Source organism: Homalodisca vitripennis, chromosome 3, assembly GCF_021130785.1.
Source record: "Homalodisca vitripennis isolate AUS2020 chromosome 3, UT_GWSS_2.1, whole genome shotgun sequence".
NCBI classification, from domain to species: domain Eukaryota; kingdom Metazoa; phylum Arthropoda; class Insecta; order Hemiptera; family Cicadellidae; genus Homalodisca; species Homalodisca vitripennis.
The window spans coordinates 30,450,119-30,462,413 of NC_060209.1; the positions used below are offsets into that span (position 1 = coordinate 30,450,119).

Consider the following 12,295-nt stretch of genomic DNA (forward strand, 5'->3'; position numbering starts at 1 on the left):
TTAATATTCATTAGTATTAATTTTATAAATTATATTATGAAATTAATATTTTATGTATATACATACTTTCTTCTGCTCCCGTCTCTTCCTTGCATTTGTTGAAGAATTTCTCAGCCTCCTCGAGATCCACTTTGGCCTGCAATCACATAAGGCGATTCCTATTAAACTGTTGCAGTGGGTGGAGAATGTCCGTATTCTCCATTATTAGTACTTAGTATATTTAGTTTAAACTAGTGTTATATTATATATTGTAATTTTGTAACAAATTATAACTAAATATCAGTATAAAGTACAACCCATAAAAATTAAGTATTTGCAACTGGAGTATTTTTCAACTAAGCTTCATAAAGACATTGTCATGTAAAATATTTGTTTAGGAAAAATAAAATACAAAACAATTACATTATTTGAAATTGTGTTATTTTATTAGAGAATTTCATAATATCTTTTGGGACTAGTTCCTTTTGGAACAAACCCTCCAACTAAATTTCGGCAAAGTTCGATCTTGTCTCGTTTTATACAAGCTAATACTAGTGTGGCTTAGAAATAATATATATTTCTTAACAGCCTGGTATATTAAAACTTTGAGAGAACAATTGTTTTTAAAAGGAAATTACATAATATTAACTTTCAGCATTGCATTATTTCAGCTGCATACATTCTTGTACAATTTTATTATTATTTCATGTTTTGGAGGAGGTAGTTTGGTTGAAAGTGACCTGACGTCCAACACGTCTACCCAACAAGTTGGGTTATGTCCACAAAAGTGGAACACCTGATTGAGCATGGTGGAGCATTGTTGTGCAACAGATTTTGAGTCAGTTCTAGGTTTATGTACCGGTTTCTATGTTTAAAAAAGAAGAGGAAGATGAAAAATCGGTGCATGTGATGTAAAATAATATTTTTCCAATAACCATACGAGAAACATGCGAGGCAATTTTTAATGTTTCCATGGATGAGTTCTTAAAGGTTAGAATCATCATCATTTTTTTTTTTTTTTTTCTTAAAACAGCGTAGCCGTCTTTATTCGTGTATTTATTAAGAAACACCACTATCATATTGGCCAACTCGGGTAAATAACTGAGGCCGTGTCAAGCGAACCAATAGAGTTGGCTGTCGTGCCAGACCGTCTAACCATATACAAATATTCGTCGGGCATGTTGGGACTCCTCAGTCCACACACATGCTCTGTACATGCTCGGCCATGCTCTGTAGTATGGGGGAGCTTAGGAGGACAAAGCCATGCCTACGTTTTGATCTTCCACTTTGCGTTAACATTAACATTCTATTCAAAAGTGGAAAAGAATTTATACAAATGTAAACAACTTGTTAGAGCCTTTTAATCTGCTATACAGGGTGAGTCTGACCAACCCGTGCAGTATTTACAGCTGTCTTAATAACTGACTTCCAAACTTTTTCTATCTCTTTTCTCCATAAATTTGGCCTCTCTGAATCTGTTAAAATTATTTTTAATTTTGAAAAATGCCCCTAAAGGGCCCAATTTGGGGGGTAGGGGTACTTTTTGGGGAATTTTCAAATGTAAACATGGGTCGTGTGATACATCAATTTAAAGGTCTTATTACAAACCGAACATTTTTGGCGCAAACAAAAGTTAATTATCTTAAACCGTATGTACAGGGTGTACCAAAACGTTTTGAAATAGGACTTTAAAATAAAGTACCGTGTTACCCTACCTACAAAACGGAACAGCTCCAGATTTTTTTCCTAACTTGCTATTGACCTATTTTTCAATGAAATATGTGGTACGGGCATTTTTCACTGGATTTTCTAAATTTAAAAAATATTCAAAATTTAAGAACACAAAAAATCCTAACACTCAAAATTCTTAAATAGCAACATATAATAAATTTTATATCAAATAAAAGGTCTTTTTAAAACAAACTTTTTTTGTATTTAACTTTTTTCCCTATCTCTTACTGTTTCAAAATGGCAGCCGAAAAACTGAATTACGTATATCTGTTTACAAAATGTAACAAATTAATTTTAAATTATATGAAATAAAAATATGTCCTTTAATTTTTAATTTGCTTAATAGCTCGGAATGACCTCTGAACTAGCCATAATCTTACCTTTCATTGATTTTGCTAGTAAAAGGTGCTCGAATTGTAGTCCGTCATTTGCTAAACACAGTTCTAATCTGGAACTTAAGCTATCTACAGCTCGCAACACTTCTTCGTGGCTGATTGAATTTATAGCATTCCGGATTCGCTGCATCATATCTTCGGGTGTTGTCGGTCGTAAAACATAAACTAAGTCTTTCAGCCTACCCCAAAAGTAAAAAGTCCATACAGGTCAAATCAGGGGATCTTGGTGGGTAGTTAACTGGACCACCTCTTCCAACCCATCTTCCAGGATATTGTTCATCAAGCGTTTTGTCGCACGTTGTGCGAGTAGTGAGCCGGAGCACCGTCGTGCATAAACCACATATTGCCAACAACTTCGTCAGGTACATCTATTAATAAGTTAGGCAAGTGATTATTTAAAAAATTGTTATAAGTCTCTCCATCTAGTTTGTCCTTCAAAGAAAAAAGGACCTACAATTCTCCTACCAACAATACCACACCAAGTATTCACAGTCCAGTACCTCTGGTTGTCAACCTCTCGTATCCAGTGGGGGTTCTCATGAGCCCAGTACCTCATGTTGTGACGGTTAACTTCGCCGTTGCTCCGAAATGTAGCTTCGTCACACCATAGTAGATTGCGAAAAAAATGTTCATTTTGTAGCAACTTTTCTCTTGCCCACAAAACAAAAATTCATTCTTTGAATGCCATCATCACCATGAAGTTCTTGATGCAGGGACATCTTGTAGGGATGCATTTTATTGTCTTTCAGGATCCTCACCACTGAACTTTGACTCATACCAGAATCAATAGCTATTCTTCTGGAAGAATCATTTGGGTTTAGTTGCACTGCCGCCAATACTTCTGGTGCCCTATCACTTCTTACAGGCCTTGCAAGCGTTTTTCCCTTATTGCTGTCAGGCTGTACCTGTCCTGTTTCACGAACTCGAATAGCAAGTCTTTGAAAGGCCATTCGTGAACTGAGGTTCTCTATTTGGAAACCGTTCGGCATATACCCTCGCAGAAGCCACATAGTTTTTGAAAACATTCGCCTAACACCATTAGCATATCGAATGCCTCTGCATTTGTGTACGGCATTTCGAAAAACCACAAGCTGTCCTTAACAGCAGACACCAATGAACTGAACTAAGGGTAGCCTTATCACATTTGTCAGATAAAGATGTCTAGCCAGCTTACCGCAAGTGATAAGCCTGTTGAGGGTGGTACAAAGTACCTTTCTAGTCCAAGACTGCATTGAGATTATGCATACATGAATCAATGTTATCTTTAAAAAGATAACATGGAAACTACTACAAAAATATTGGGCCAAAATTACAAAATTAAAACATGCTTAATTTTGGCCTGATTTCATAACAAATTCTGTTTATTTAATCACAAAAAACCTGTTTGTTCAAATAAAAATAATTTGTTACATTTTGTAAACAGATATACGTAATTCAGTTTTTTCGGCTGCCATTTTGAAACAGTAAGAGATAGGGGAAAAAGTTAAATACAAAAAAAAGTTTGTTTTAAAAAGACCTTTTATTTGATATAAAATTTATTATATGTTGCTATTTAAGAATTTTGAGTGTTAGGATTTTTTGTATTCTTAAATTTTGAATATTTTTTAAATTTAGAAAATCCAGTGAAAAATGCCCGTACCACATATTTCATGGAAAAATAGGTCAATAGCAAGTTAGGAAAAAAATCTGGAGCTGTTCCGTATTGTAGGTAGGGTAACACGGTACTTTATTTTAAAGTCCTATTCAAAACGTTTTGGTACAACCCTGTACATACGGTTAAAGATAATTAACTTTTGTTTGCGCCAACCCCCACCCCCCCCCCCCCCCACCCCCCCCCCCCCCCACCCCCCCCCCCCCCCACCCCCCCCCCCCCCCACCCCCCCCCCCCCCCACCCCCCCCCCCCCCACGGTTTCCTCAGCAAGCACTTTTATTCATATAACTTTTTCTCGTATTTTCCCATGTAGATAGTGATCCCATGGATATTTTAGACATAGATTGTTTCTGGTTCATAGGCCCTTTTAACATCACGGAAAACCATCAAACAAAATAACATTACCGCCAGTGCTTTCTGCTTTCGTATATTGCAGCATACTACGGCACTGTTAAACAATTCTACTCATAAATTATGTATAAATGCAGGACATTTGATTTAGTTTAACCTGTAAGCACAGTATTAATCTAACTGATATAATCCAGATTCTAGGTATATATAGGTTATATATGATAATTCGCTACTAATTTAAAGAACAGAGTTTTGTATTTATTACTTTTAATAAAACGATAATTTTATTTATATTCCTCATCACACATTATTAGGACTTGCGATACCATGCAGGAATGTAGCCATGCATTATAACTTTTCTAATTATTTATTTATCACGGGTTTCATTTATAAAAAGAACATTATTTTGTTCCATATAGTGTACATGGTAGAATAAAATAATCTTATCAGTGAAATTATTTAAAAGGCGATTATTTTATGTTAATGAAACCATACAAATTTTAGATTACCTCATGGTTTATCCAGCTCAATTAATTTAATATTTGCATTCATTGTATTTAAAAATGTAATTCTTAGTTTATCATTTGTAAGTTGAAGATTTTTGATCGTAACGGCATGTTCAAAAATTGCACGAACATGTCACAAATGAACTGGAGGGAAACAGCGTGAAAAATAAAAGAGCAAGCTGAGACAATAATTAATTATAAAATGTTACACATTAAACATGACTATGAGTATTAATCCTCCTAGATTGACAACTGCGGAAAATTTAATTAAAAAACTTCGAAGGCACTCTTGACTAAATTGATCTGCAACATTATTTTTGTATTGTATCTGAACAAATGTCTTCACTTTGCCGGTTTATATCGGTTTTGGGTGAATTTACTTCGTTTTTAAATTTGATAGTCATAGCTATTTAAGATTTTCTCCCCAATGGAACAATATAAAATTTTATCGTTCTAAAAAGTTATTTATATTTCAATGTTTTATTTTTCACTTTATGAAGTGTATTAAAGTACTGTGTATATTAAATAAAAGTAAATTAACCGAACCAAATACCTGAAAATTACAAAAATTGAATACCATTAAAGGTAATATTGGTAAAATTCTTTTAAGGTACTCGTATTTAGTCTTGTTTCTGTAACTACGACACAAACTACAAGGGAGCTGTACCGATTATTTATTTTTAATCTCCATTCATATACAATGAAAATAAAACATCTTAATACCAAAATATTATTTTATTAATAATAAATTTATTCGTATTTACCAATAACACAGCTTAATTTAAAACATGGAATAATATATTAGAATGTGTGTAAATATATTAATCTATAGAATGTGTGTAAACTGTTTGTGAACGAATTACATTTATTGCTCTTTATAACATTCGCAGTATTTTAGAACAAACTACATATTATATTATATGATATTAAAATTATTGGAATTCATATCTCTCGACATATCAGTACAATGTTTATATTTGGAAAGCCTTTTAAGTAAGTAAGTCATGGAACATCAATGAATTTAGAATCAGTTTTTGGTATGAACATTAGCTTAATCATGATATAACTAGAGGATAGAGATTTATTTGTAAAGCCACCATACACTTATAATATTATGAAACAGTTGTTTTTATGGTACAAAGTATTTTTTTTTTTTTTTCAGACGTTGAGGGGCTAGATAAATGTGAAGCAGCTGTTAAACATCTTTCATGCGCCAAAATCAAATCTGCACAGGTAACCACAAGATAACTTATAGGTTATAAAATAGATATTCTTATTATAATAAACTAGCTTGGAAGAAGTTTGTGTGCCAGATTTTTTAAATTTTATATTAAATTATGAAGCAACGAAAGTAATAAATTACATTCTATTTGCAGTCTGTTGAAAATCTGTTCATTATGATTACAAGGGATTGTATTTATAATTATTTAATTTAATTTTGATTACTAATCAATAAAATGTGTTTTGATCATTTCAGCAAAACATCAGTATAAAAGATTAGACACCGGCACGTGACACTCCACTGTCAGTAGCAGGGTTAGAATACTCTTCTCGGAAGAACGTCTTTATAGTCATAATTTATGTATTAGTTGTTGAGTATTTTGTTGATAAAACAAAACAAACTTATTGTTTCATTGTTGTGTTTTTTTTCACCTGTGTTTTTATACTTTCAACAAGAGTTTAAGCTCTCAATAGAATATTTCGAACATAGCGAAGGTGAGATTATTTTGTCACTTTTTGACCAGATCGGACTCTTCGGCTAAAAAATATATGGACAGAACGTTTTTGTTATGTAAGCTATGATTATACTTACGAGTTTCAAAATTCTTTTATACTTCGCTGAATTTTTCTTGCATGAATGCTGAATGTTTCATAAAAAATACTTGTAGAAAAAGTCTCGCTTGATTGAACACATTTTTATAAACATAAAGTAAGATGTATCAAGGGAATGTAGAAGTCGTCATAACGACATATATGAGAATATAATTTAACAACAAAATTCTCGATGCACCTTCTTATCTCCTCCCAGTTATCAATTTATGTGCGAATTTAAAACTTTATTTAAATTCGTACGGGTTTTTTTTTACGAAAGAATAGTGTTTAAACTCTAACATTTGAACATGCACTTTCTGTAATATTACTAAATTTTAGGATCGAGTCCTATTTTATTATAAAGCTTTTTTTAATCACAGACAATGATATAGATGTAAAAAGTTAAAAAGTCACATCTAGCAATAAAATAGAGATATATATAATTTCATTATTCTATTATTATAGTTTTATAATTTTGAACTGATAAGCTCAGCCGAAAAATATTTAAAAGTATATACTTAAATTCCATTACACATGTATATTGAATTTGTAATGTATAAAATATAAAATATAAATTATTAAATATATATTCTATGCTAAGTGAATATTTATGTTTGAATTTTATGTAAAAATTATGAAACAGCTTAAAGTTTCACATCAAAATTCCGTTATATAAATAACTTGCAGGATAGAAAAGAAAACATTTGTACACAATGCGCCCCAATATTCCGAAAGACAGAACGAATTTCATATCATTACATACAAAGGCATTAAACCTTCCTCAAAAGCAAAATAGAAGGAGAAAAAATATAACACATAGATATTACTTGAATTACAGCGCAACCCGATGACCAGACTTAGGAACTATAATTGAAAAAAACACTTTGATCACTAGAGAAATTGTTTGCTTCTAGAATTCTTATATCTTACTGAGACGTCTGGATTTGCACTGTCTTTTCTTCGCATAATGCTCCTGGATATAAACACTATTTTAAGTATTTTATAAAATACTGACTGAAAGTTTACCTTCTCAAACGGAAGTATACAAGGGTTTAAAAAAAAAAACACTAAATAAGAGCATACAATGAGTGGTGGTGTGTCAATGAAAAGCTATTTATTAGTACATAAAATGCCGTTTGCAAATCCGACCTTAAAAGATTCTCGTAACGGAAGTATACAAGGGTTCAAAAAATAAACACTAAATAAGAGCATACAATGAGTGGTGGTGTGTCAATGAAAAGCTATTTATTAGTACATAAAATGCCGTTTGCAAATCCGACCTTAAAAAGATTCTCGTAACGGAAGTATACAAGGGTTAAAAAAAAACACTAAATAAGAGCATACAATGAGTGGTGTGTCAATGAAAAGCTATTTATTAGTACATAAAATGCCGTTTGCAAATCCGACCTTAAAAGATTCTCGTAACGGAAGTATAGAAGGGTTCAAAATAAACACTAAATAAGAGCATACAATGAGTGGTGTGTCAATGAAAAGCTATTTATTAGTACATAAAATGCCGTTTGAAAATCCGACCTTAAAAGATTCTCGTAACGGAAGTATAGAAGGGTTCAAAAATAAACACTAAATAAGAGCATACAATGAGTGTAGTGTGTCAATGAAAAGCTATTTATTAGTACATAAAATGCCGTTTGCAAATCCGACCTTAAAAGATTCTCGTAACGGAAGTATAGAAGGGTTCAAAAATAAACACTAAATAAGAGCATACAATGAGTGGTGTGTCAATGAAAAGCTATTTATTAGTACATAAAATGCCGTTTGAAAATCCGACCTTAAAAGATTCTCGTAACGGAAGTATAGAAGGGTTCAAAAATAAACACTAAATAAGAGCATACAATGAGTGGTGTGTCAATGAAAAGCTATTTATTAGTACATAAAATGCCGTTTGTGAAAATCCGACCTTAAAAGATTCTCGTAACGGAAGTATAGAAGGGTTTCAAAAATAAACACTAAATAAGAGCATACAATGAGTGGTGTGTCAATGAAAAAGCTATTTATTAGTACATAAAATGCCGTTTGCAAATCCGACCTTAAAAGATTCTCGTAACGGAAGTATAGAAGGGTTCAAAAATAAACACTAAATAAGAGCATACAATGAGTGGTGTGTCAATGAAAAGCTATTTATTAGTACATAAAATGCCGTTTGCAAATCCGACCTTAAAAGATTCTCGTAACGGGTAGTATTACAAGGGTTCAAAAATAAGAGCATACAATGAGTGGTGTGTCAATGAAAAGCTATTTTATTAGTACATAAAATGCCGTTTGCAAATCCGACCTTAAAAGATTCAAAATAGTCAATGTGGTGGAACACTACTCTCCCGAAATTCTCGTAACGGGAGTAATGGTATTCTTGAATGATACATACAAAGATAAGTTTTATGTGTAAAAGACAAAATTATAATTAAATAATTAACGATCCAATTTGAGGATTTTATCCCAACATTTTCAATAATAAACCCCTATTGAGTGACTATTTAATCTTTTAGTATTTATCGTGTAAAACAAGGCAGCCGCAACCTAAAGCCTTATTTTGCTATTAAAATAATAATATTATCTTAACATGTGTTTAAATTATAACAATATTTTATAATTTGACATAAAATAATTCGACCAAGAGCAATTTCGTCATCTCGAGAACGAATTGAACAATAGATCTGAAACTGTACATGAAACTCCATCAGTTTGGATGATTGGGCATATCCATCCTTGCTATAATAGTTCGACATGAAAGGTGTGATTCCCTACCATGTGTGATCCCAGACAATAATGTGATATGAGTACTCGCCACTCGGATGTGGAGAACTTATTACATAGCTCAGGAAATGACTCGATTCTTTGGGCTCTCAGGAGTCCGTCCTCTTGGTAATATACAAAGACCGTGAAACAAGAAAGGTTGTGATTTCTTTCTCAATCTTTTCAATTACTGCATACTTCGCAAATGATGCGGGAGTGATAAGTGGTATTTAATCTGAGCCACGTATAAATACAATCAGCTATTCTGACCTGAATGCATGCACACAACATACAAGAAGACATTGAAAACAGTGTATTAACCGCATAGGTGATCTTTGCCACTTCTAAGTTTAATGAATGTTTTTGGGGAAGATTTATTAATACAGTGCAAGGGGCTTCGCATTCATAATACAGTACAAACCAGGACTCGAGTCAGCAAGGGATGCTTGACAAAAAAACGTGGTAATTAAGTATACGATGACCAAAACTAAATTTGTATTGTACAAATGACAGCAACTTAAGTCCACACACATCTACACACTAACCCTACACTAGTTAGTGTTTTCACCTTTACTACTGCTCTATACAGAGTGAAAACCTATTACTATCTCCACTATTCTACGCTGTAAGGATAGGTAGTTAATGGGTCCCCACTATGAGCTAGGAGCACAATCTTTCCCGCAGCCATTGAGATTAGTTCCCAGAAAATTCACAAAGGGGGTTTAACACTCCTGTCGACCTGTCTGGAGCCTCCAAAATCGGATAACTATCGTGGTTTTGCAGATTAAAAAACATTGAAAGTGCAAAGTACTTCAGTATTCTTATAAATCAGCTCATGTGAACATTGAAACAATATTAGTGCTATTGTGGTACGTATTATTATTATTATGGGCTCATGAAAAAACAGGAGGCTAGTATGTGGCAAACTTCACAAATAGGCCGTTCGAACTTAAAAGCCACACCGTCGTCCATTGGATCTTTTGTGTGAAATATGCTTGATGCCGGGCGAGTACGGTATGTTCGTACAGAAGAGTATAAAGAAGACTTCCAATGTTTTGATGTCATTCCTAAATACAAGCCATGGTTTAGTATCGTAGCAGGAAATTTGTTGTAGTATTTCTGCTTGGAAAGTCCTCATAGAAAATGAACTGTACATTTTCAAGACACAAAAGTTTCTAGGACTTCGTGCACACGATGGACGCTCCTAGTATTGATCTTCACATTGGTTTTTTATGGGACATACTGTAAATAATAATTTTCTAGATTCCTTTAAGGCCTCTTCTCAGATAAAGATACTTGTAACAGTGAGGGTCGTTTAACTCTCTAACACGACCTGTGTGGGGTTAATCCAATTAATACACATGCAATCTTTGTAGAACACGAAAACAAGATTTTCCAATGTATGGGCAGGAATTGTAAGCAGTTCAGTAGTTCATTTTATAGTTTTTACTTTGATTGCAAACATTACAATAAAATTAGACGTCGTACAATTGATGACAATTGGAGTTTGCAGCCAAAACGAATTGCGCATATTCAGATACTTCACTGTGTTATTATACAGTGAGTCACAGTTCCTGACCCATGCCAACGGCAAGCTGATCGACAACACGTTGGCAAGCCAAGTCGTTGCCTGATTCCAACAAAGTGGCCTAGTTATAAAAAAAATTCCGCTAAAACATTTTACCATACAGAACAAAATTGTAAACTGATTATGTAATCCTGATTCACAAATAAATAAACATCCATTCTATAGGTGAAATAAAAGGCATCTTTATATTAGTACAATCTAATATAAAATACTCGTATGTGAGTCACATACATGAATAATACAGACGCGTTATGTTCATTTATATAATTAAGTTTCATATACTTCGAGTGAATTCACTTTTATAACTTCTACAATTTTATTTTAATTTTTAATGTGAACTTTAACTTAACCATTTTCTCATACGGCTTTCCAACAATGTTCTTATATTTTATGATCAGAGATCTTATTTGCTCAGTAAATCCCACAATGCATCTTTTCGTGAATCGATAGAGGAATTTTCCCTAGGATAGAAATCAATAGTCAACATCGATACCATGTATTAGTGCTACAGTATGAATTGTATAGCTCAAGTTTTCACTTGGTTAGTGGACAATACTGATTTAGGATATCATTTGCTATCAAAGTCGACGTTATTGATTTATATCGATCTTTACGTATAGTATTTGTATATACCTCTCATAATTCAATTTGTTTATTTTAATTTGTAGTAACCGCCCTTGAAATTAATATATATTATATTCCAAATGCTTACAGAGAATAGATACTCATACAAGTTTACTGCAATATAAACTCTCTGTTTTAACATTTATACTACGCAATAATTAATAGTATCGATACATCATTTTTGCAAAAAAGAAATGATCAAGATGCGTTTTCAAAATATGATTTTTTGAACTATTTTTATCATACAAGGATTGTAAAATGTTTCAAAACAAATAAATACAGTTCATAAAATAAACAATAAATTTTGATACAATCTACTTAAAAGTAACCAAAAATGGAGAAATACTGGATGCAAACATCAACACTTAAAAGTAACAATGATGTTAATAATTAATTTACTATTGTATAACTGTTATTGACAAGCTAAATGACTCAATAAATTTGTCATCTTATTCTTATAATATGAGCAGACAACATCTCTAAGGAATTCAGGAAGATTATGTACTAATCGTCCATGGGAAGAGAAACTTCTCCTATACACTTCCGACCTTACTCTGCGGAAGTGAAGCTGTTTATCATGGCAGGTACTGGGTTGAGAGAACTCACTCCTCATGGCCTTGTGAGTCAGGCATTTCGTCATTATGTTTTAAACCATTTCCATAGAAAACATGTTCAGTTTCATCTCAACAAGAAAACACACAGTGCAATCTCTTTATGTAGAAAATGAAGCGAAATGAAGCGAGTCCGGAATCCTTTCTATTCTTGGGGGTCCAATGTAATGTGTATCAGTAAGACAGATAACAACAATTAAACACACTGACAATACCAGAGATTGCATGATATCTAGCTTTACAGATTTGATGTAACAGCTTATTTCTGCATCTAGACAGATCTCTCAGCTTGACA

At 32.8% G+C, this 12,295-nt stretch overlaps 1 protein-coding gene and 1 long non-coding RNA gene across 2 annotated transcripts in view; one reads left to right on the forward strand and one right to left on the reverse strand.

Moving 5' to 3' along the window:
- The window catches only part of LOC124356748 (general odorant-binding protein 19d-like), an 87,909-nt gene that overhangs the window by 5,694 nt on the left and 69,920 nt on the right, over positions 1-12,295 (reverse strand). The window contains exon 2 of the mRNA XM_046807932.1: positions 67-136. Coding sequence (XP_046663888.1) covers positions 67-136 — 70 coding nt within the window. The remainder of the gene's footprint in view (positions 1-66; positions 137-12,295) is intronic.
- Positions 4,017-6,248, forward strand: LOC124356750. Its single transcript, XR_006921891.1, has 2 exons — positions 4,017-5,847; positions 6,092-6,248. It is a non-coding gene; the product is annotated as an uncharacterized LOC124356750 (long non-coding RNA).